General features: G+C 42.3%; 1 protein-coding gene across 5 annotated transcripts in view; it reads right to left on the reverse strand.

The window, feature by feature from the left end:
* Nucleotides 1-401: 401 nt before the first annotated feature.
* SLC17A5 (solute carrier family 17 member 5) overlaps nt 402-25,386 on the reverse strand; it is a 51,758-nt gene continuing 26,773 nt past the window's right edge. For all 5 annotated transcript variants that reach the window (XM_088471386.1, XM_088471394.1, XM_088471419.1 and 2 more), the window contains 8 exons: nt 24,448-24,535; nt 23,794-23,880; nt 23,464-23,582; nt 16,213-16,371; nt 12,372-12,504; nt 7,424-7,571; nt 2,995-3,085; nt 402-2,510 (listed from right to left, as the gene is read on the reverse strand). In XM_088471386.1, the coding sequence (XP_088327512.1) occupies nt 2,370-2,510; nt 2,995-3,085; nt 7,424-7,571; nt 12,372-12,504; nt 16,213-16,371; nt 23,464-23,582; nt 23,794-23,880; nt 24,448-24,535 (966 nt within the window). In that variant the 3' untranslated portion in view covers nt 402-2,369. The remainder of the gene's footprint in view (nt 2,511-2,994; nt 3,086-7,423; nt 7,572-12,371; nt 12,505-16,212; nt 16,372-23,463; nt 23,583-23,793; nt 23,881-24,447; nt 24,536-25,386) is intronic.

The following is a 25,386-nucleotide window of genomic DNA, read 5'->3' on the forward strand; positions in this document are numbered from 1 at the left end:
TTTTCTGTCTTTATATTTTTTTGTCATGTTTGTAATACTGTATAATAAGTAAGAGCTGCACAATCGTTATCACTCTGTTTGTGAGAGTTTATAATCAAAAAGGTACAAGCGAGATGTTTGGACTGAGTGGGTAATGGAAGGGCTGTTGGAGGATGGTGGAGTAAGTAAAGTCAGTATATAAAAGGATGTTCTTTCAGCATCTTTTTAATGGTTAGGAGAGAGTCTAATGGAGCAATTAAGTGTACACATAAGGTCTTAGGATGAGTGTTTGGACAAGTACTATGAGATGAACCTGGTAGGACTAAACAGAGTTTGCTAAATGTCTCAGGAAAGGTTAACATGAAAAATAATACATACATGAACACATTTCTGCAGGGAAGCTTAGAAACAATAACACAATATAGGTTTGGATTTTTTTATTGCATTGTAGTGTCATTTGCAAACATTGATCTAACAAAATAAAAATAATGTGGCAAAGAAAACTACAGATTCCAGTTGAACATGGAAGGCACAATGTGTTCTGTTATACCACCGCCACCTTGTGGCACAAAGTGGAATAATTTATAATGACACTTGCATTTGCCACATGTAAATGTATTTTTTTTTAATTTACAAAAAGTTAAATTACTGTGGAATTTAGCACAATGTCTATGCCAGAATGCAACACGCACACTAAGGAAAACATACTTCATAGCATAAAATAGATTTGTATGCACTGTGAATAAATTAATGTGAAGTGAATGAATTCTATTGAATGTGTCATGCAATAGACACTTAACACATTACAAACAGCCACATCAGCCTCTGTTCTAGTCTTATGGAAAACACTTGAAATGAAACACAGAAGCCATTGAGAGTAAAATAATTTCCACAAACATGGAATTTAAATCGATCAATATTTGACTCTCATAAAATAAAAAGAGGTTTTAATTTATTTATAATGCTTCACACAAAAAAATGTTGTTAAAGAAACATCGAATATATTTTATGCATGTGGATCCTTGGAGTATGTTAGTGAAAAAGAAACTCAGTATGTGTGTTGCTGTTGGGAGGGGGGTGGGGCATTTAAATGTGGCATTATTTTAGAAGGATGGAGGAGGGGGCAAGCTTATCAGAAACAAATAATATTATTTGTAATTAGTGAACAATCCTAAAGAGTCACATGCATTTCTTACTATATTTTCAGAAGCGAAAGCTCAGAATATTGGGAAAATCACAAATAACACCCCTCCTCTCACACCTCCATGCTCAGAGGCTCTTTCCACCTTCTGTGGAATGGAGGTGGATATCATCTGCTCCGATGGGCTGTGACATCATTGCCCCTGTACATTGCCAACCTGGAGGGGTAGCAACCGGCAATATGGCAGAAAAGAAGTTGCTGGCAGCTGCTGCTACATTTTGGTAGCCGGCTCCAATGTTGGGACGCCACGGGTTAATGAAGCACACTGGATGAGTGGCAATTTGACATTTATTTAATGTTTTTTGGCTCGCCCTAAACCTGTGCCCTAGGCTCGCCTAGTGGTAGCGCAGGCCCTGTGTATGGTGTTTACCACAATGCCGTGTTTCAAAACAGCATCCACCTAGAGAATCTTACAAACTGCAATGCCTCGTACACATGGGTATTAATTCTAAGTCACTAAGGTGCGTTCTTGAAGCCCATAAAACATGTTTTGACCAAAACATAATATACATGAATAGACTTGAACATGCACACACTTTCAAACAAGCGTTATGCTTAACGACAAATTAAGTGAATCATTTGAATATGTTTTGTTGTTTGCCATCTTAATTTTATAAGAAAAGGTTTTGCTTTAGTTATGTCATAAATGCATAATTAAATATGTATTCCCTTTACTGCACATGTAAACATCTAGGAATTACTTACGTATCTCTCATGATTTCCCAGAGGGTCTTATTGGATTAATAGATCACCATCTTTTTACAAATGAAATGGCTTATGATAGCAATTGTTAATTCAGAAGGCACTTCATATATAAATAATAATATCACACTCGGGAATGCTGTGCTTTGTAACATGAAAGCAATAGATATCAAACTGTGCCTCAAACATGGAGAACACAGCTATACCTGTACAAATTGTCTGAGTCTTTGCACTTTAGTAAGTGTTTAAAGTAAGAAATTCCCTTTTCAGAATCAGATTCCTCTTTGGAACAAACATTCATATAGAGTTGCTTAAAATATGAATACAGGCGAAGGTTATCTTGTGCACAGAGAGCTCATGTTTATAAAGCCTTATTCAAAACCTAGGCCTGGATCTTGATTTTCAAGTGCAATGTTAGTGTTGAGGACATTTTTGTAAGTAAGTCACTCCAAGGCATTCTGTGTATGTGCAGTGTCAGAACCCGTCCTCAGCTTCTCTGTGTCTTGGTATTAGTCCTCACTGCCCAGGCTTGAACTGTACCACTGGCAAATGCAGCAAAGAAGATGGCTCCAAAAACATTAATGGCAGCAGCAATGTAGAAAACAATTTGCCATTGTTCCACGGTGTTCTGTACAAAACAACAAATTAGCATCACTCATTGGTATGAGCAAGTCTAAAAATCTATAGTGGGAGAAAGCATGGCATTAATTTACTGACATTTATTATATGCATCAGGGCTGCCATCAGAAATTGTGGGGCCCGGTATTGCCGAAACAAGCAGAGCCCCCCCGGACGGGGGACGGACAGAGGTTTGACGGAGCTACACCAGGGGGTGGGACACCAATGTGTGTAGAACAGTTTAAAAATTCTGTCTTAAATTCTTACTTTCTTGATAATCATTGCAGATTTTTAACCGCAAATATCACATTTTAATATGTGATTTTTCTGTTTGAAATACAGGTACTAGTTTTATCTGTCATTTAAGACACTATTGAATAGCACTAGAAACTTCGCTTGTTACAATGAAATGGTGCATGTTGTGATACAGCTCTAATTGCACTCCAAATTACTTGTGGAAAACATACTAACCCATTGCCTACAGCAATACTTACTTCACGAGTTAAACTTTTGGCAATAAGTGGACCGACCATTCCAGGAATTGTGGCAAATGTATTTGTGATTCCAAGCAATAGCCCAGCAAATCTGCAAAACATAACTCAGGTCTAATTATTTCAGCTAAAATTTACCACTAGATACAGAATATTAAAAACTTTGGTAAACAAGTGCCTGTATACTTTCCTTCACACCTGGATATTGAAGCTCACACAAGGATGGTCTTTTACAACTCTCACTGTGTGTTTTGTTGATGGTGCAACAAAAATAGAATTATTGTGTTGTGATGATATTGTTGAGCCACTCATTTAATCTCGTGTTTAATACAAGACTAATTGGGGGACAGTTACAGGTTATTTCAGGGGCAGTTTGCAATGGAATAGATTATATAAATCTGTTTCAATTCTACATTTAATGTTATGGAGGAGGCAACACAGGCCACAATTTATAAACTTATAAGGATATAGTCATCAGTAACAGTGACTAAGCTGACAATGTGTAAATGTTGGACAAGGAATACTAACTGTGCGAACCTCTCAGACCTATATCAGATGCAGGGGTCTATGTACTAGTCTTGGAGAGAGATAAAAGCCGTCTATGTACTAAGCCTTGGATAGAGAGAAAGTGGATGGAGATAAAGTACCAACCAATCAGCTCCTAAGGTTTAGTACATAGACCCCACAGACTCATATGAACCATTATTTGCTGAACCTGTACAACATTTCCAGGAAGACAGGGCGGCGTGGGGAAAAGACAGATTGGTCGGAATGAGGGAATAAGGAACTAACACAGTTGGGAGACCACACAGCAGTAGGGATTGGGAAAGATAGGGCAGCATGGAGGCGAAGATAGTGTACATGTATAGACAGAGTATGATAGTTTTAGAAATTAGGGAGCGGAATGTGTATTCTGAATGAGATGGATGTATGGAGTGAGAAGGATGTTGGAACCCAGTGGGATTGTTGTGGTGACCGAATGGGAAGATTGTGTGGACTGAGTGGGCTCTGTGTGCCACTGGTCGGACCTCAGTTGCATATACTGTGAGAGTGCTGAATCTGCAGTTAACCACAGGGTGTGATGGCATACCATATCTGTATTGCGCAAGGAACACGTCTGAATTTCATTGCTTTTTTGAGATTGAGTGGCAGAAATTCAGTAGGTTTTGTGAAATTTCAGATGTTTAAGAAGCCTTAATGGGACATATAAAACCATAAGGTTTTTGTTTATGGAATTTCATTGCTTTTTTTAATTTATTAACCATCATGGACGGGAGCAGCAAACTGGACTGCAAGTGTGAGGGGCCGTGGCAGCAGCGGGACCATGCACAGGGGCTGCAGCGGGGGTGTGGGGCACTGCATAGGGACAGCAGCAGGGAACAGAGGAGCTCACTGACGCTGATGGTCCCAGCCTTGAACTGCTTCTTAAGGTCCCTACACACGGAACGATGTGCTCATGATGCAATATCGTGAATGATTTCCCTTGAACTCTCCTTGGCACTCCAGGACACGATATGGTTCTTAAACAGCACATTTTGACATAACATCTATCGTGCAAGATCTAAAGATTTGCATATCTTTAGATCGTGCACAATAGCTGACTGCATGCATGGATCAGTGAGATCCGTGGTGCAGGCATCTGTGTAAAGAAAAGCAAAAATACACAGATGCATGGAGATCAGCTTTGTTTTAAAAAAAATTAACACAAGTGATTTTTGTTTTTTAAATAATGGCGTGCCCCCCAAAGCACAACCAGCCCTGGGCTTTACACAGCCAGTCCTGGTTGTGAAAATACAGGGCACAAATGACTTGGGGGTCCCCTGTATTTAGCACACCTAGCACTGGTCACAGCTGAGCCAGTACTGGTTTTGGAAATATAGGGGACAAAAAGCGTAGGGGTCCCCTGTATTAGCCATAACCAGCACCGGACTCTTTTTAGTGGGGGAGTAATGCCACAGCCAGGGGAACCCTTTCACCGAGTCCCCCGGCCAAAGTATTACGCCTGACCGCTAGTCAGTTCAGGCTGGGGATACCTGGGGAGGTAGGGACCCCCAAAAAAGGAGTACCCCTCTCCAAGGCACCCCAGGCCCAGAGCTATCCCCGGCACCCCTTGGCGGTGGGTGCCGGGTTGATTGAGTATAGCGTAGTGTAAATTAAATAAAAATATTGTATTTTCAGGTGAACTACAGGTCCCAGCAAGCCTCCCCTGCATGCTGGTACTTGAAGAACCACAAGTACCAGCATTCAGGGCATTACGGGCCCGCTGGCACCTGTAAAGAAAATATTAAAATAAACACAATACATTTGTATTACATAAAAGTTTTTAAGCCTTTAAGCTCTTTTTCATGGTCGCCGCCAGCCCCAGAACTTCCAGCGTCTTCGTCTGCCGGGCGCCAACCCACCAGGGCTTCCTGTTTCTTCGCCTGGGGGGTGGCAGCCTTTGAGCTCTTTCGCATAGCCACCGCCCACTAAGACTTCGGGCATCTTCTTTCTTCAGGAGCTCTTCCACGTTCCCTCCCCACCTTTGGACTGCCATGCTGCTGCTTCACGGTGGCTTAAATAAGCCATCCGATGGTTTGGGGCGATGAACTCGCAAGCCATGATTGGCTCGTGGCAGCCATCTTGAATTTAAGAAATGCCACTGAGGTGCCATTTTTTTAATTGGCAATGCTGCCAAACTCTGCAGAATGGCTGGCAGGACTGGATCCTCTCGAATCCAGACCTGCCGCCTTGGCAGCTATCTCCGCCATGTCCCATCGCCAACGCCCACACCGCTAAAGCCCGCTACCTACGCCATGTCCCGCTACCTCTGCTGGGTCCCGACGCCGCTACCTCTGCCAGGTCCCGCTGCCACTAATGCCAGCCATTTTGTGCACCCAGGTAAAGCCACTGTACAACCCCTGCAGGAGGAACCTACTGTGTGCAGCAAGTTGACATTCCCTATCGATATAATGGGATATTTGTGGGCTAAAAGTTTAAAAAAACTGTAACTTTCTGAATTACCTGAACACCAAAAGGCCCTACACTGGAACAAGAGCTACCTAACAAAACAAACCCAAAGTCCTAATTCGTCCTCTACTCTGAGTTATGCTTTCCCAAAAATCTCCCATACACTAAAGCAGAAAAGTGGCACTTTTGACCAGACAGGAAGTGGTAGAAAAAACTGACAGTTTAAACATTAGATTACGCCCAATTACTCTTTTTTTTTTACACTGAAATTTGCAGCACCGAGCGACAGTTCTACCTGTCCATGCCAAATTTCAGCTCAGTACGTCCAATAGCTTTTGAGATGTAGCCCCTCAAACACATTGCCTCCATCTCAGGAATTCCCTATGGGAGAATTTCTTTTATTCCATCCAGCCTTTTTATAAGGGTGTAGGGACAACCCACCTTCGGTATTTAAGGTTAGTTTTTGCACTTTAGGGGTTACTTACCTTGACAAAGGGACGTTGTGGTCCCGAAACTTTGGTGTTACAGGATGGTTATTTGAATATACTTTTTTCAACAAAGTCTCCGAGTACCGCTGTTTTTTGTAGATTATATATATATATTTAGTAAATGGATTTCTACACAGGTGAGGGAGGGGAATGTCGAATATGTTACAACATGGGCGATGGAGGAAAAAGTGATACTACAGAGGTGAGGGAGTGGAATGTGTTAGTACACAGTTGAGGGATTAATGTGTTACTGGAGTGGTGAGATGGAAATAGAAACACTAAGGCCCTGATTCAGACCCGCTCGCAGGTCTGAAGGGCGTTTTTTGGTTTTTTTGGGACATGCCTTCTGGCCGCTCGCTAAGCTGTGGGTGACCACCCACAGCTTTTGTGAGCGGCCAGTAATGGTTGCGACCATCGGGCTTGCGATGAGACCCTTGTGGTAGGGTCTCGTCTGCCGCAAGCCCCAGTTAGCTTCCGGCTCTAATAGAGCCGGTAGCTCACTACTGACATCACTCGTGATGTTAGTAGGGCCGCCCCCAAACGGCAGGCGTTCCTTCGGAACGCCTCCGTTTGGCCAGCCACCCCCCCCTCCCCGCCTACAAAATAGGGCGAGCTGTCGATCAACATCGACAGCCGCTCCGTTTGTAGTGAGCCCTGGAGTGAGAGAATTTCTCTCCCGCTCCGGGGCTTGCGCACGCGGTCCGTGCGCACTTCCCGGCCATCGTCCCGCTTGCGAGCGCATAGCGCTTGTGAGAGGGTCTGACTCAGGCCCTAAATACCTATGGTCTCCCATAGTCAGTAAATCCTGCATTTGCCCAAGATTAATATAAAAGTATGGAAAGCAATACAAGAACTGTGATTTCAATCAAAGGTTTATCAAAGCAGATGGATAACACTGTAATGCAAGATAGACAGCTTTTTGATGTAATTGCGGCTAAACATTTTTGTGCAAGCAATTTCAATATAAAATGGAATACTAGGTAAAAAACACTTACGATGGTGCAATGTCTAAGTGATTTATGTTGTATCCAGATATACTGAATCCTCCAAATGTGGTTGACAGTGTGAGGAATACAACTGCCAGAATATAATTACATCCAGTATAACCAGCCGCCAACAGAAATGCTGCAGGTCCAATCATTCCTAGAAAATATCCATAATAATAAAAAAATTGAAAATATATATAAAGCACTAATCCACGCGGCACTCACCATTCCTAGATTTGGGGTGCAACATGGTATGTGACCACATTGTAAATATAATAATGATAATATATATATATATATATATATATATATATAAGCACACACAAAAATTGTATGCAGTATACAATGCATGTTTACGCACTGAGTAACTGAGTTATCTGCAATCCTTATCTAATATAAAATTGGATCCTTCTTCATTTCAGTCTTGTATAGATGAAGACAAGAACAAATGAGCAAGAATTTATCATTTATTATAGTTATATCCCGATCACACAATTTCCTAAAGCAGTGGTTCTCAAACTCGGTCCTCAGGACCCCACACAGGTCACATTTTGCAGGTCTCCCAGCAGAAGTACAGGTGTATTCATTACTCACTGACACATTTTAAAAAAAATCCACAGGTGGAGCTAATTATTTCACTGATTCTGTGAGGAGACCTGGAAAACATGCACTGTTTGGGGGTCCCGAGGACCGAGTTTGAGAACCTGTGTCCTAAAGGTATCAAAAACTTTGGGAAAATGTGTGGGTAGAGCAGACTTTCTGTATATCTGGTTCCACTTTAGTTCCTGTGGAAAACATCTCAAATAGTGTGAAAAGGGCCGCTGCTAAAGTATAAATCCAACTTTTTGGTATTTTGCGGTTCATTTTTTTGTACTGGGGGGAGTATGTGTGTCCTTTTAGTTACACGGTCAGGATTTTCTTTGCAGTTTGCAAACCACCACACCTCACATTAGAGGTGTGGAACTTATCAACCTGCATTTTGGAGAAAAATCTCAAAACAAAATATTTGTGGCAGTTTTCATTGTGACAACAGCCATGTAGCTACAGCCATCTTCCCTGTCACAGCCATGTAGCTACAGCCATCTTCCCTGTCACAGCCATGTAGCTACAGCCATCTTCCCTGTCACAGCCATGTAGCTACAGCAATCTTCCCTGTCACAGCCATGTAGCTACAGCAATCTTCCCTGTCACAGCCATGTAGCTACGGCTATCTTCCCTGTCACAGCCATGTAGCTACAGCTATCTTCCCTGTCACAGCCATGGAGCTAAAGCTATCTTCCCTGTCACAGCCATGTAGCTACAGCTATCTTCCCTGTCACAGCCATGTAGCTACAGCTATCTTCCCTGTCACAGCCATGTAGCTACAGCCATCTTCCCTGTCACAGCCATGTAGCATTATTAATGGGAAAGCGGGAATGGGGAAAAAAACAACAATAGCACAGGAGAAACCCAACAAAGGTCTGGGTATAGGAATAATAGCAAATCAGAGGTGCTCCCTCAGAGTATGAGAAGTAGATCAAAACAAGAAAAATAAAAAAGCGACTCCTTTTATGGGGCACTCACTGAATTTATGAAAATCTGATGAAATTAAAATATAAATCTTTATTCAATATATTTAAAATCAAGTTGCCAAAGAAACATACAAATGATGAACTTCAAATGCCAGACAGACAAACAAACAAATAAAAAGTGATCATAAGTGATCCTGTATGTGATATCTGCACCCCTAAATTCAGTTAAATCTCAGAAAACATATATTCTCCACATGAGTTAGAAATATTTGAGAGGAATAATGATAGAACAATAATGATCCAGTTAGTAGTTCTAAATATAGACTCTAAAGTATCACATATAGGGGTATCAGTATAAACTGCACATATAGGTGTGGCGAAATATTGGTGAAAAAAACATATACAAAACATATAAAGCAGAAACAAATTACATAAATTGTTAAAAGGCTGAAAACCACGAGATAAGTAATACAGTACACAATGGTTTATATATTGGAGGCGTCCCTCCCTTCTAACTGGGAGAATCTAGAAAGGATTTAACCTAAATAGATTAGGAATAATAAGAGATAAGTGCTCTTATAAACCAGATGCTGCTTTCCCGTGTCATATAAATATCAGACACGGGATGAGTGTCACTGATATATGGCACAAAAGAAACAGTGCAGCTTGCCTCTGCTGTTAGCGTCCACAATGACCAGACCCCCTGTTGCCTGAGCAGCGCAGGGGATCACAGTAACGGTTAGCTAATGAGAGAGCAAGGAGGGAGAGTAAAGATAAAGTACCTGTCCCTGAAATCTCCCAGGTAGGATCGTGGTGTGGAGGTTCCAAGTGCGCACTAGGTCACCCCCAGCTGTGAGGCCGACGCGCGTTTCGCCGGAGGCTTTCTCAAGGAAGCTATCTTCCCGTCACAGCCATGTAGCTACAGCTATCTTCCTGTCACAACCATGTAGCTACAGCTATCTTCCCTGTCACAGCCATGGAGCTACAGCTATCTTCCCTGTCACAGCCATGGAGCTACAGCTATCTTCCCGTCACAGCCATGTAGCTACAGCTATCTTCCCTGTCACAGCCATGTAGCTACAGCTTTCTTCCCTGTCACAGCCATGTAGCTACAGCTATCTTCCCTGTCACAGCCATGTAGCTACAGCTATCTTCCCTGTCACAGCCATGTAGCTACAGCTATCTTCCCTTTCACAGCCATGTAGCTACAGCTATCTTCCCAGCCATGTAGCTACAGCTAGCTACAGCCATCTTCCCTGTCCCAGCCATGTAGCTACAGCTATCTTCCCTGTCACAGCCATGTAGCTACAGCTATCTTCCCTTTCACAGCCATGTAGCTATAGCTATCTTCCCTGTCCCAGCCATGTAGCTACATCTATCTTCCCTGTCCCAGCCATGTAGCTACAGCTATCTTCCCTGTCACAGTCATCTAGCTACAGCTATCTTCCCTGTCACAGCCTCGTAGCAGGAGAGACTGCAGTTTGGTGAAATCACACTTTAGTAAATCCCGGGATCAGTCATTTTCTTTTATTTATATATATATATATATATATATATATATATATATAGTAAAGAAATGTTGAGTATATTTATAAAAGCATATAAATACTCACGATAACAAATGAATACGTAATAGTACATAAAGTGCCTTACAAAAGTTTTTACCCCCCATGGCTTTTTACCCTTTTTGTTACATTACAACCTGTAATTCTGAAAATTGGCATGTGCATATGTAATCACCCCCTTTGCTATGAAGCCCCTCAAAAGTTCTGGTGCAACCAATTACCTTCAGAAGTCACATAATTAGTGCTATGAAGTCCACCTGTGTGAAATCTAAGTGTCACATGATCTTCAGTATAAACACACCTTTCTGAAAGGCCCCAGAGGCTGAAACACCGCTAAGCAAGAGGCATCACACCATGAAGACCAAGGTGTTTTCCAAACAAGTCAGGGACAAAGTTGTCGAGAAGTACAATTCTGGGTTGGGTTATAAAAAAATATCCAAATATTTGATGATCCCCCGGAGCACCATCAAATCCATCATCATCAAATGGAAAGAACATGGTACCACAACAAACCTGCCAAGAGAGGGCTGCCCACCAAAACTCACAGACCGGGCAAGGAAGGCATTAATCAGAGAGGCAGCACAGAGACAAAAGATAACCCTGAAGGAGCTGCAGAGTTCCACAGCAGAGACTGGTGTATCTGTGCATGTGATCATAATAAGCCGTACACTCCATAGAGCTGAGCTTTATGGAAGAGTGGCCAGCAAAAAGCCATTACTTAGTGGTAAAAATAAGAAAACACGATTTGAGTTTGCCAAAAGGCATGTGGGCGACTCCCCAAATGTATGGAGGAAGGTGCTCTGGTCAAATGAGACTAAAATTGAACCTGTGATTTGAGACTGGGACGGAGGTTCACCTTCCAGCAGGACAATGACCCGAAGCATACTGTTAAAGCAACACTCGAGTGGTTTAAGGGGAAACATTTAAATGTGTTAGAATGGCCTAGTCAAAGCCCAGATCTCAATCCAATTGAGAATCTGTGGTCAGATTTGAAGATTGCTGTTCACAAACGGAAACCATCCAACATGAAGGAGCTGGAGCAGTTTTGCCTTGAGGAATGAGCAAAAATCCCAGGGGCAAGATGTGGCAAGCTCATAGAGCAGTGATTCCCAACCTCGGTCCTCAAGGCACACTAACAGTCCTGGTTTTAGTGATAGCCATGCTTAAGCACAGATGGTTAAATTAAAATAACTAAGGTACTAATTAAGTCACCTGTGCTCAACTATGGCTATCCTTAAAACCTGGACTGTTAGTGTGCCTTGAGGACCGTAGTTGGGAACCTCTGTCATAGAGACTTATCCAAAGCGACTTGCAGCTGTAATTGCCGCAAAAGGTGGCTCGACAAAGTACTGACTTTAGGGGGGTGAATAGTTATGCACGCTGAAGCTTTCTGTTATGTTGTCCTAAATGTTGTTGGATTCACAATATAAAAAAAAAAAACACAACTGTGAAGTTGGGCATGTTCTGTGAATGAAATAATGCACACCTTCAAACAATCCATTTTAATTCCAGGTTGTGAGGCAACAAAACATGAAAAATGCAAAGGGGTGTGAATACTTTTGCAAGGCACTGTATTATTACATACATAATGCATAATTTAAAATACATAAAAAAGGTATATACATCAACAATCCAAATGTACTCTTATGGGGGTGAGGTGGTGTTAATTTGATCAGAAAACTCAACCAAAAGTTCAGAATATTTGAAATATCAGGCTGCAAATTCCTGCAAGAAAACTATCATAACCAGGCTGTAAGCACATAGCTCATGTTCATTGTGGATATAATATGAATGGGGCATATTGCTTGACAGCTTAATGTCATGAATGATGATTTTATGTATAGCAATTAATTCCACAATTCAGAATTATATTTAACTTACCCAATGTGTTAAATATTTTGCGGACGGCTACAGTTGAAAAATTCCATCTCTCTCTCATGAAGTCTGCAAGGTGACCAGTAATGTTCATGCACAGCCAACAACCAAAGTAAGGGAGTGCAGAGAGAAAGCCATTCTGTAAGAAAGCAGACAAACACAATTATACCAGTGCAGTCAATTTGGCTCAATAAAAAGTACAATGTAAAAAATGTGGAGTGCAAAAGTATTCCATTTATTATTTATTCCCATGACTGGTTTTGTACACTCCGACTGCTTTTTCACCATTGTGCACCAATTTTATATAGGTCAGTGTGTTTTATTTTTGTGTCTACAGAGAATTTTAGGGAAATTTATAAAAAAAAAAGTATATTATATTATTGAGTGCCCCCAGGGCTGCCAAGAGCCAAGGCGGGCCCCAGTAATAGGGGGCGTGGCTTAATCTCGGGAGGCGTGGGCACGCCCCCTTGCTGGAAAAAAAAATAATAAAAAAGATTTGCAGCGCCGCAAAGTGACACTGCGCGCCGGGGAGGGGGGCGCTCTGAGCCCCCGCAGCCCGGCGCAAAGCCAGGGGGGGCGCGATCAGTGTGATCGCTCCCCCGCACAGGCATAGGAGACTGCTGTGGCTGCTGCTCAGCAACCACGAGCAGTCTCCAGCTGCAGCTCAGCACACGCTGTGTGCTGGGCTGCTGTGAGGGAGGGGGGGCGGCGTCGGACCCGGGCCGCCGCCGGGCCCCTCAGGAAGCCCGGGCCCGGGTAATCTGTACCCGCTCCCCCCCCCCTCTCGGCACCCCTGAGTGCCCCAACTACGGAGTTCTCTTCTGTCCTACTGTCCATACAAAGATTTGCCAGCTGACAGGTACTCACCCATCATTTGTAGGAGGGTTACCATTCTTTCATATAGCTGGATGGAGTCCTTGAAATGCCTTAGGACTTGCTCCATAAATGCACAATAAGGAAAACGGAATCCACAACATCTGGGCCTGTGGAATTAGACCAGCCATCTAATTCCAGAGCTGGACAGGTAGCTGGATATGGTAACAGTCAGTTCCCTGGATTGCACCTTCCCCATAATAATATTGCCTAGAACTATACTAATGACCCCCTGAAAGCATAGGTGGTGCTGTAAAGGCCATAACTTTAGAGGAGAACTTTAGAGCAACAAGCATAAGAGCACTTTGATTGAGCACCCTGAAAATCACAGACAAAAAGTATTATACAAAAAAAAAAATCACTATTACCAATGATCCAATGAAGCAGAATTTAGTTAAACATATCAAACATACAGCAGTGGAAACAGACATTGTCATCTGCTGTTTATATAAATGTAGGCATTTTTTTAAAGAAGGTAACACATGAAATATATAGGAGAAGGCAGTAAAAGTGCAAATTGGCAATAAATTAGGAAAACGCACTGAAATTTGGTGACTGACCAAGTAACATCTAGAATAAAGGCTTAGCTGAGCTATAATGCACTTTTTTTCTTTATAAATGAGGTCGGGGGCAAGATTTACGAAGCAGTGGGTTTGTTTGATTTAGAATTTGACTGGACCCAATGAGGTTTGACGGCAGTTTCTAAGCTAGCATTCTCGCTAGGCTCTTTTAGCGGAGAGCCGCGATCTGCCAGATATCAAAAGGGCAGAATGCGGCATCTATTCACAGAGAAGGGAGAGCTTGGGGGCAGCCCGGCACGTCCGTAAGTGCTGGCCACGCCCCCAAGAGTGATGAAAATGGGGTGTTAGAGTGAACACTATAAGCCCAAAAACAACATTTACTAAAGGCTGGTTTGACCCTCTGTAAAGAAACCATCATCGATCCCCATTAGTTTCAAAATCCTTATCCCGCCGCAAGTCAGAGCAGCCTGATTAATTCCTATGAGCGATCACTTGTGAAATATCTCATAGCAATAAATGGGGCCACTTTAACTGGTCACAGCGTGGAAACTCTTGCACTATAACCATTTTGAACAGCCACATTTATTCCTATGAGAGAGTGTCCACGGGCGAGCTCTCATTCACGTCAGACTCCCATAGGGAGATGTTGCTGCATTTTTTCATTTTGCCAAATCCAATTGGATGCCTACATGGACAGAAGAGGACCAAGCCTATAGGATTACATGGGTAAACGAGGGTACTGGGGGAGGTTTCTCTTCCCGATAAAGGTATTTTAAAATTCGGTGTGTGAGTCCTCTTTTTTTTTTTTTTTTTTAGCATTTCCTTTACAAATGTAAGACAGGGGCCAGACTGCACTTGTGGTTTTCCAAGTGCCTGCATATTTTGGCAGCCCTTAAAATTGGTCACGTCAGGGCTTACATCACCAGAACTGTATTGCTCGTGCCGTGCCCCCCCCCCCTCCCCCGCGTGCCGCTGACCACGGTACAGGCCCGCCCTAGTCGGCCGGAGTAGTACAGACCGCAGTGAGTGCGGTCCATACTACACTGTTACACACACATCGCCGCCGGCGTTGGGTAGTACGCACGTACTGCTTGGTGGCGATGTGTGTGTTTCAGCAGCCAATGAGTGTCAAACAGACTGTCACTGGCAGCTGCACCCACTGCCGAAGCCGGGCTGGAGCTCATTCATGAGCTCAGTCTTCCGGCTCCTGCAGTGGGTGATGGGAGAGACGTCATGACGTCTCTCCCATAGTACCGAGCAGGACCCAGCGGGAGGATAGAGCAGACAGCGGCGGGCGCGGCAGGAGCGGGGATTCAGGCAAGTCAAGTCAGTGTTATTTGTGTGTGTGTATATGTATGTCTGTCTGTGTGGTTTATGCACTACGGAAGGCAGTGTATAAAGGGCAACTCAAAGGGGGGATCATTACTGGGGGCCTTCATAAAGGGGACCACTACTGGGAGCACTGTGTAAGGGGCACAGCATAGGGAGGATCACTACTGAGGGTACTGTATAAAGTGCACTACTGGGGGCTTGCATAAGAGGGACCGCTAGTGGGGGTACTGTATAAGAGGCATTACTGGGGGCCTGCATAAGTGGTACCACTTCTGAGGGCACTGCCTAGTGAGACTGTATAAGGGGCACTGCATAGGGGGGCCCTGTATAAAAGTGCACTACTGGAGGCACTGTATAAAAGGCACTACTACATGGGGCACTGCAACTGGGAACATTGCATAAGGGGCACTACTACAGTGGGCGAGAAAGGGGTGTGTGTAAGGTTGACATGTCCCATTTTTCAGTGGTCACGCCCCTTGTGGCATGTGATCACACCCATTTTTCGCACATGGGGGGGGGGGTGCTCCATTTTTTCAATTTGCCTTGAGCTCCAAATACCCTAGTTACGTTACTGTTGGAGACTCCATGCTCTGCATATAGCTACAAACAATATTGATAGGCCTGCCATACACAAAGGTAAGGTTACTTTATTTGTAATTGTATGTCTTTAATTGTGTGCTATGTACCTTTAATTAAAATAGGGTTTGTTAACATAACACTAGTGATATGTTAGGTTGTTCTTTCCTTTCTTACAAGTTCCACCATAAGGTTACCAGACATGAGAAACTCTAAAGGGATGAACAATTCGGCACAATGACTGACTGAGGTACACATATTTTGGTAGGCAGTTAAAAAAAAATATATATATATCTTTAAGTCGACCAGGGGACATCTGATAGCTGAACATCTTGTGATTGGAACCTCAGATATATTTGTCCCAAAAACCATGTAACTCCTCTAAATGGAACTTCCAGCACATGAATAACACAGAACGACATCTGACATGTGAAACTTTAGAGAACAGCTGTGAATGAATAATTATTCAGGTCCCAGAAAACAGGGATATTCTACAAATTAAATTTAGCATTGTGTTCTAACCATATATACCATTACTGACTTACCTCTTGTGTATTAAATCGTAAGATATCCTTCATATATGTAGGTAATAACGTCAGCAGCGTGTAAAAGGTCCAGTTATAAGAAAAATGAGCTACAACGATAGCCCACAGTGGCAATGACTTCAGCATAGCACAAACAGGTACCTCCTTCTCCTTACACAGCTAGAAGACAAAAAATGGAGACAAGAAATTACATCCAATTTGTATGTTGCCTTTATCATCTACTTCAGATATCCTGTTAATTAGGTTAAAAACAAAAAACAAACAACGGATTCATGCGGGGCTGGTAACCAAAGGGAGGAAAAGATTATTTTCCACTTAAGTGTTATAGTCACATTTATCCATCATGTAGCCATTGTTCCTGCTTTTACTAGGTACTGTGTATTAGGGCCAACAGTCAGGCTTCGGGATGGTGGGGTGAGGACAAGGTATTCCAAGAGGCACTCTCTCCCGCTATGGCTATAGACATAGGGGGGAATCAATTAGCCCCAATAAGTTTTTGAGTAAATAAAACGGGACTAAATGCATTTTTTTGCCTGCAGGGAATTCAATTAAATCCTATTTTATTTGGCCGAAAAATTATCTATTTTTGGGTGAATACACATAGGATTTGTGATAAGGTCACGGAGCTGTGTGTTTTCGGGCCCGACTGCGAAAATGGTGCTGCTTTTCGGGGTTTTTTTTTCACCTGCCTCAGGTGAATACCTGGTGGGTAGGTCTTCGAAGGAATGAGAGGGCATACCCGTGAAAGACCACTTCTCTTACCCAAGCACCCTTGGTGGTTTGACACCAGCACTGGGCGAACTGAAGAAGTCGGCCTCCCACGCTGGGATCCTCCAGAGGGAGGCTCGCCTTGTCAGGTTGAGGGTTTATCCTCTGGTTTGGAGGCAGGGCCTCTTGTGCTCCAGGCCTGTTTCTTAGGCTTGGCGGCCTTCTTGGCAGCTGACTGTCTAGGAAAGGACTGTCCTTTGGGTTTTCCTTGAGAACAAAAGTACCTAACGGAAGAGGTTCGAGACTTTGAAGGAGCACATGCTGAAGGCAGAAACGCAGATTTCGATGCTGCCAATGTGTCAACAATTTTGTCCAGGTCTGGACCAAACAATATCTCCCCATTGTATGGTAAGGCTTCCAGGCCTTTCTTAGAATCGGCATCCGCCCTCCAAGAGCGCAGCCACAGGGAATGGCAAGCAGACACGGCCGCGGCCGAGACTCTGGAGGTCAGTTGAATGGCATCCAGAGCAGCATCACCAATATATGCAGCCGCATCCCGGATGTGGCCAACCAATGACACCTGATTCTCAGGAGCTTCCGAGGGGAAAGAGTCCTGAAGTGCATCAGTCCAGCTAGCCATGTATATAGATTTCAGGCAAGTTTCCACTTTCCTATCTGTAGGCTCTTTTAAAGAAGAAATGGAAGGCATAGGTAATGTAGCACTTTCAATAAAACGTGTAACGTGGGACTCCACCGCAGGGGGTGATGCACATTTTTTTACAATGAGCATCAGAAAATGGGTAACATGAGGCCAAACGCCTTTGAGGTTGATACCTCTTACCAGGCGAATGCAGGCATGTGTTCTACTAGCTGATATGTCAGAGGGAATACTGCTGAAGTCACCCTTATCCGTTTAAACAGAGGGTGTTTGGATTGAGGGGCTGGCTCGTCATCCTCTATTACCAATATGGATCTGACAGCACGCCCAAGGCAAGAATATTAATATTTGACTTAGTTTCCGCCTCTTGCAGAGGGGAGTCGAGGATAGAGGCAATAGCAACCTCTCCGTCGTCAGATGACATCTCAGACTCTGAGAGCTGTGTGGACTGAGATGACAACACAGGATGCTTAAGTGGCTTTAGGGGTTTCTCACCCTGCAACATGGTCTGTACGGCAGTAGAGGAAGCCGCCAGGCTCTGCACTGAAGTAGAGAAAACGTTCACCCATGGTGGAGACATAACCTGTGGTAGTCCCTGTGAGGGAATGACAGTCTGCTGTGGCACAGGAGGAGTCTGCATAATCTGTGGTAGTTTCTGTGAGGAATGATGGTCTGCTGAGGTAACCCCATAAAGGGAAAAATGGCTGGGACCGCTAGGTGGCCCGCAATGGAGGCCAGGACCTGAGAAAAAGCAGCACAAGGGGGTTTCTGTACTGGTGTTGGGGGGTTTGAGGTGCATGGAGGATTATAACACCTCACACATAACCCAACCCGAACCAAATCCTCCTCACTTAAACCTGCAGCACATAATCTGCAAGATAGCAGAATGGGTGCAGAAGTGTGCTCATTACCCTTGTCAGACATATATCCAAAATAATGATACACAATATGGCACTGGGTACAACGCAACCACGAGTATATAGGATACACTGGTCCTGTCTGATGCTTGGGTAAGCTGCAGGAGCCCACTGCCTAAATATGGCACAGTGCAGCACACAACAGTATGTGACGGACCTCACAAATATTACTTTTTTTTTATATATGGGACGTATAGGAACCACCCTAACTACATCTGTATTAGGGCAGAATTAGAGAAAATTTATAGATATATGCTGACAATTAGAAATAAAAGACACGGACAGGCAGCGCTAGCATAGGTCACATACATCATGCTGTGGGGATGTTTTTCAGCAGCAGGAACTGGGAGACTAGTCAGGATAGAGGGAAAGATGAATGCAGCAATGTACAGAGACATCCTGGATGAAAACCTGCTCCAGAGCGCTCTTGACCACAGACTGGGGCGACGGTTCATCTTTCAGCAGGACAACGACCCTAAGCACACAGCCAAGATATCAAAGGAGTGGCTTCAGGACAACTCTGTGAATGTCCTTGAGTGGCCCAGCCAGAGCCCAGACTTGAATCCCATTGAACATCTCTGGAGAGATCTGAAAATGGCTGTGCACCGACGCTTCCCATACAACCTGATGGAGCTCGAGAGGTGCTGCAAAGAGGAATGGTTGAAACTGCCCAAAAAGATAGGTGTGCCAAGCTTGTGGCATCATATTCAAAAAGACTTGAGGCTGTAATTGCTGCCAGAGGTGCATCAACAAAGTATTGAGCAAAGGCTGTGAATACTTATGTACATTTGATATCTTAGTTTTTTTTATTAAATTTCCAAAAATCTTTCTTAAAAAAACTTTTTACATGTTGTCATTATGGGGTATTGTGTGTAGAATTTTGAGGACAAAAATTGATTTATTCCATTTTGGAATAAGGCTGTAACATAACAAAATGTGGAAAAAGTGCAGCGCTGTGAATACTTTCCAGATGCACTGTATGTTTATATTTTTATACTTTTCACACTATTATAATTCTATATTTTTATTCTCTGATAATATAGAGGTAGCGCGAACTATCAATTTTTTACATTGTTTCTGCACAGAGTTTGTTTTAGTCTGCTGCAACCCTATATTACATATAAACTAGATGATTGTCTATGGGCACGGGCGCCAGAACTAGTTTTTACTATATATATATATATATATATATATATATATATATATATATATATACATACATTATATATATACATACACACACACACACACACTGCAAATTGGCACTGCAATCAACTATACAGACTTAGTGTCTGGTAGGCTATAGCGCTACAAACGCTGACCCCAGGGAGAGGTATGTAGGGGGACCAGACCACGCGCTGTCCTGAGAGAGCTGCAACTGAACCAATGAAGAAAATAGCCTCCGGAGAGACCCGCCTTACCTTTCCCCTTAGCGTCCGGCTGCAGTCTGGGTTCTCCAGCGGGGCCTTGGCTAGCACTGACTAGGGGATGCCTGCCGAGATCCTCAGCACTGTACTGGTGTCACAGCATCGGAGGGGTGACAGCGCGGCAGCACAGACGTCCCACGGACAGTCTGCTGCTGCGCGCTCTAATGAAATAAAATAAAAAGCTTTAGGGCTGCCTAAGCAGCCCCCCACGTAATGGTGACCCGACTCTGGCAGGGCACCAACGAAACTGAGGTGCCTCTGGCTCGGGGGCAGGGTATAGGGAGAGTGGACCAGTGCATCCTGGAAGCTGAAAGCTTTTAACTGCATGGTGCCTGGATTCCAGATCCATCACCTACACCCCAAGGTCTCCCTGTGGAGCCTATGGACCCTGAAGAAGAAAATGGGTTTTAAGTAGTGTGGTAGGTATTTTGGAGGCTGTATTGATGGGAAAAGTGTTTTTGGGATTGCAGATGGCTGCAGCAGGTGTATTTTTAACTTTTTGTACCCTAAAATGACAAAAAATATACTTGCACCCAGTTTTATGCACCCTTAATTTAACTGTAGCATTTATTTTGCCCCCAAAAAATGATCTTTCCATAATTTTTCCACTGTTAAAGAAAAATGAATACATAACAGCCATTTGACACAATTTAAAAAGTAAACTATTAATGTTACAGGCACATTTCCCAATTTTTAGGAACACTTTTTGCCGTATTCTTTTTTAAGGCAAATGCTGCATCGTGTCTTTTGTAATAGAATTGCCTGAAAACCCGGATATGCGATAGCGGAGAAAAGTGACACATTCGAGCGAAGGGTGCAAAAAATTTGCAAATGCGAAAACAAAACCTAATATTATTTTTGGCTTTTTCAATACATTTACTATGGAATTCCAGCTTTTCTAATATATCTACTATGATTTCCAGCTTTTCTAATACATTTACTATGATTTCCAGCTTTTCTAATACATTTACTATGATTTCCGGCTTTTCTAATACATTTACTATGGATTTCCGGCTTTTTCAATGCATGTAATATGATTTCCGGCTTTTACCCTCTTCCAATGAATGAGAAGATGTATCTAAAAATGCATGACACTAGTTTTAAGACAAGAAAAACATCTGGCCTAAACTGAAGATTACTTTACATTATTTTCTTTAAATATCCACTTTATTTTATAAATATATTTTAATATTAGTTATTTTTTATATAGGGACAAAAAGAGCAACTTTTTTTTTTTTTTTTTTTTAAATATTTGAGCAGCTTTAAAATATCCTCTAATATATAACTGTACAGTTCTCTGGATACATACCAAACATATGAAATGAACATTTAGATTTTATATTCAGTAGCTTTTTAGCACTTGGCAGCAATTTCCAACTGCAGGCAGAGGAGAAACATTGATGTGCATAAATACTTTCTACGTATACTTAGAATTTTTGCATGTGTTTTAATAATTTATTTTCCTGTTTTTCCATTAGCAATAGGTCACTTAAAATGATCTATGCTAGTAAACAACTAGCTAGCAAGAAATCACTATTATCCTTAAAACCTAAACTATTTAGGGTGCCTTGGGGACTGAGATTGGGAAACCCAGGGCTTAATAGTCCTCCTGATTATCATATTAACTGTGTATCATTGCACAAATCCTCAAGCACCTGCAAGAGATAAGCAACTGACGGGTTTATCTGTGCCTGCCCCCAGGTTTACCTCAGTCAAAATAACGCCCTTATTATAAATTGGCCTCCAGCTTAGGGTGGGTTCAGGGAGCTCTCCTAGCAAGATGTCCAGAATGATTAATGCCAATGAACTAAAATACTGGTAAGGCCGTGAGGATCTGGGGAAATGACTGCAATTTTTTTGTAATCATTCACCTACCCTCCAACATGACCCTTTCCACCAGGTACAAAATGCTCTGCTCCTGGACTTCCCACCTAATTAATGATTGCAGCCACCTGTGTTTAGCTAGGTAATTGATAAGAAGGGTGTTTCAACACAGGTGGCTGCAATCATTAGGTGGGAAGTCCAGAAGCAGAGCATTTTGTACCTAATGGAACGGGTTATATTGAAGGGTTTGCATTCATCTTATGCAGGAAGAGTAGGAGCAGGATGGCACAAGGAGACAAAGGGTTAGGACCGTGGAGCACAAGAGAGTGAGGTAGGAAAGAGCAGACGCAAGTGGAGAGAGCGAAGCCTGTCAAATTCTATACACTTGTTATGGTGTGTACACACTTGCCGATATTTTGGACGTCTGAACGATAATGATATCGTTAACTATATCGGCCAGTGTGTACGCTAAAACGACGAACGACCAACGATGTGCGCTTCCACGGGTCTTTGGTCATTGTTGTTCATCGCCTGAACATGCAGGCCAACCTGACGATATTGTCAGGTTGTTGCATGTTCGAGGATGAGGGAGGGTGCCTGTCACTGAACGATATCGTTCAGTGTGTGTGCTCAATGTCGTTGATGACATTGAGCACACACCTGCCGGGGACACACTAGACGATATTGCCCATGGAGCGAATCGGCTAGTGTGTACGCGCCTTTACTGTCACTAGCATGATTCTGTCCAGTCCAGAGCATTTTGTAGACACATAAAGGGGTGCCAAGGCTACCAACTGATTTGTGATCTATTTTTGATCAAATATAACATTTCACGGTTTGATTATTTTATTGCAAACTTTAAACAATAATACGTTTTCCAGGTCAGCCAGCAGGTGCACAGATGCAGTCATTACTCACATATTTTAAAAGATCGACAGGTGGAGATAATTATCTCACTTGTGATTCTGTGAGGAGACCTAGGAGACCGCACTGTTTTGGGTCCTGAGAACAGAGTTTGAGATCCTATGCTTTATACTGTATTATGTTTTTAAGCCCTGCATCTGCCATTGAACAAAATACACATATACAGGTTGAGTCTCCCATATCCAAATATTCCGAAACATGGAATATTTTTAGCATGACTGAGATAGTGAAACTTTTGATTTTTGATGGTTAAAATGTACACATACTTTATTAAGGCACACAATTATTAAAAATAAAGTATGAAATGACCTATAGGCTGTTTGTATAAGGTGTATATGAAGCATAAATGAATTTCATGTATGTACACAAACTTTGTTTGAGCCACAAAATTATTGAAAATATTGTATAAAATTACCTTCAGGCTTTGTGTATAATGTGTATATGATTCATAAATGCATTCTGTGTTTAGATTTGGGCCCTATTCCTAAGACATTTCAATATGGTATGCAATTATTCCAAAATACGGAATATTCCGATATCCAAAATACCCTTGGTCCCAAACATTTTGGGTATGGGAGACTCAACCTGTACAAAAGCACATCACAACACAACACCCCTGCCAAAACAACAGTTTTTAGGCAATATTTGTGCATAAGATGTAAACTCAGGCAGTATCTTTCTTAAGAAAATTTAATTTGTTACCTTGCATTGAAACACAATTTGTCCAGGAAGATCTGATCTATACATGAGGACCAATGAGTGGCATACAAGGTAAAATATTACTCCTACTTACCTCATTTTTGAGGGAAGACAGAATATATTCTCTCTCAGAGGCTGAGATTGTACGGTGGGTTTGAGGGGTATCACTGACTATTACCAACCACATAATAAACCACAAAACACCAAGCGCTCCTGTGTGGGAAAAGTAAGTACTGAAATGAGAAAAAATTCAAATGCTAACAACAAAGTACAGCAAATATAAATCATTGTCTGTGAAGATATGTGCTAGTGCAGGAAGGTCATGGGATACTAAACTGGAAAAAACTATAACAATTTAAACCATTGGCAATATTATAAATAAATCTACATTAAACCTATAGTATGTGCAAAATGTGTTACCTACCAAAAATGTAGAACACATAAATCCAGTCCAAGTAGTAACAAATCAAGCCAGACAGAGGAAGGGATACAACCGTTCCTAGCTGTGCCCCTAAAAGACAAAGGTTTAAACATGCATAAGTATAACTTAGTATGCCAAAGGGGCTGATAAGCATAGACATATTATATATATATATATATATATAAGCATTATTAATATTGGCCTAATGGAGCATACACACGGTCAGATTTGTCAGATGAACGACTGAACGATTTGAACGATTGAACGATTTTTGACTGCATTAAAATGAATGGAATCGTCCAAGTCTGACTGCAAACACATCAGATGTCAGATATCGTTATCTGACAAACGGGAACGCGCATCGTTGATCGTCCATCGTTCAGTCATGTCAGATATGAACGATTTTCCTTCAGATATGAACGACTGAATGATTTTTAAATCGTTAATATCTGAAGGAAAAATCTGATCGTGTGTATGCACCATTAGACTGCGAGACAGTTTGGTTTGTGACGGATATATATATTCTTCCAACAGTTGAAATTATCCAGGTTAGAATAAACACATTATCTATTTTTGAGGGGATAGATTAAATCTTCTAAAGAGAACAGGTGGAAAAGACGCCGTATCAACCAGACTGGCTACCATTAATATACTGACCTGCATAGGAAAGACTTAGAAGTCTGCTACGCTCAAGAGGTGGAGCCCACGATGACCACATTGCGTGCATAGCTGGGAACGTCACGCCCTGTACAGACATTCGCTCAGATTACTTCAGCTTTACAATAAAAATTATTAAATTCTTACAATGCATGTTTTTCAAGTAAACTCTCCAGATTGTCATGCTCACTACTGAGGTTCCACTGCATTCTCCTTTCAATACCGACCTCAAACTAATTTTTTAAATTCCAGTAGCATGTCATTCTGAGTAGCAAGTAACTTTCATTCTTTCATCCATTAAGATACATTCTACTCAGTATACACACGCTGTTCATATTGCTTGCTCCTCAGACGTACCTAACAGCGGTGACACTGGGCTGGTCACCCAACACAAAAAAAATACAAAACAAAAGAAAATAATATAGAGCCACATAATACGATTTTGTCAGTAGTGTTGTCTGATTATGTTAAAATTAGCCCAACATTACGATGTGCATCTACACTAACTGGCAATTATAGAGAATAATAATAATTTGGATTTTAATGTTCCGCAGCTGGCCAGTGACCTCAATCATTATGCGTGAGCAGTTGTGAGTTGATTTAATGCATGGGTCTCCATGGGATCTGTCCTACTGGTCTGACCAGCAATCTATCTTTCTAATTTGGATGCCAGGTGTGTGGTAAGAGGGACACAGACCTGACTTTTAGCAATCAGACCAACATTCAGATCTAAAGCTGGCCACACACTAAACCAACTTACATCCAACTAGTTGATTGGTGGGAATGAAAATCTGGTAACATATGGGAGTAACTGATGATCAGCAATTTCCTCCTAAATGCCAGAAAACAGATGAAAATGGTCGTTCAGACAAATTTGTTAAATGTTTGATCTAAACAATTTGATCAAACAAAAGTTTTTGTTCATTTTCCGGCGTTTGG

The sequence above is a fragment of the Taudactylus pleione genome, unplaced genomic scaffold, assembly GCF_031769625.1.
Source record: "Taudactylus pleione unplaced genomic scaffold, aTauple2 ptg000015l, whole genome shotgun sequence".
NCBI lineage: Eukaryota > Metazoa > Chordata > Amphibia > Anura > Myobatrachidae > Taudactylus > Taudactylus pleione.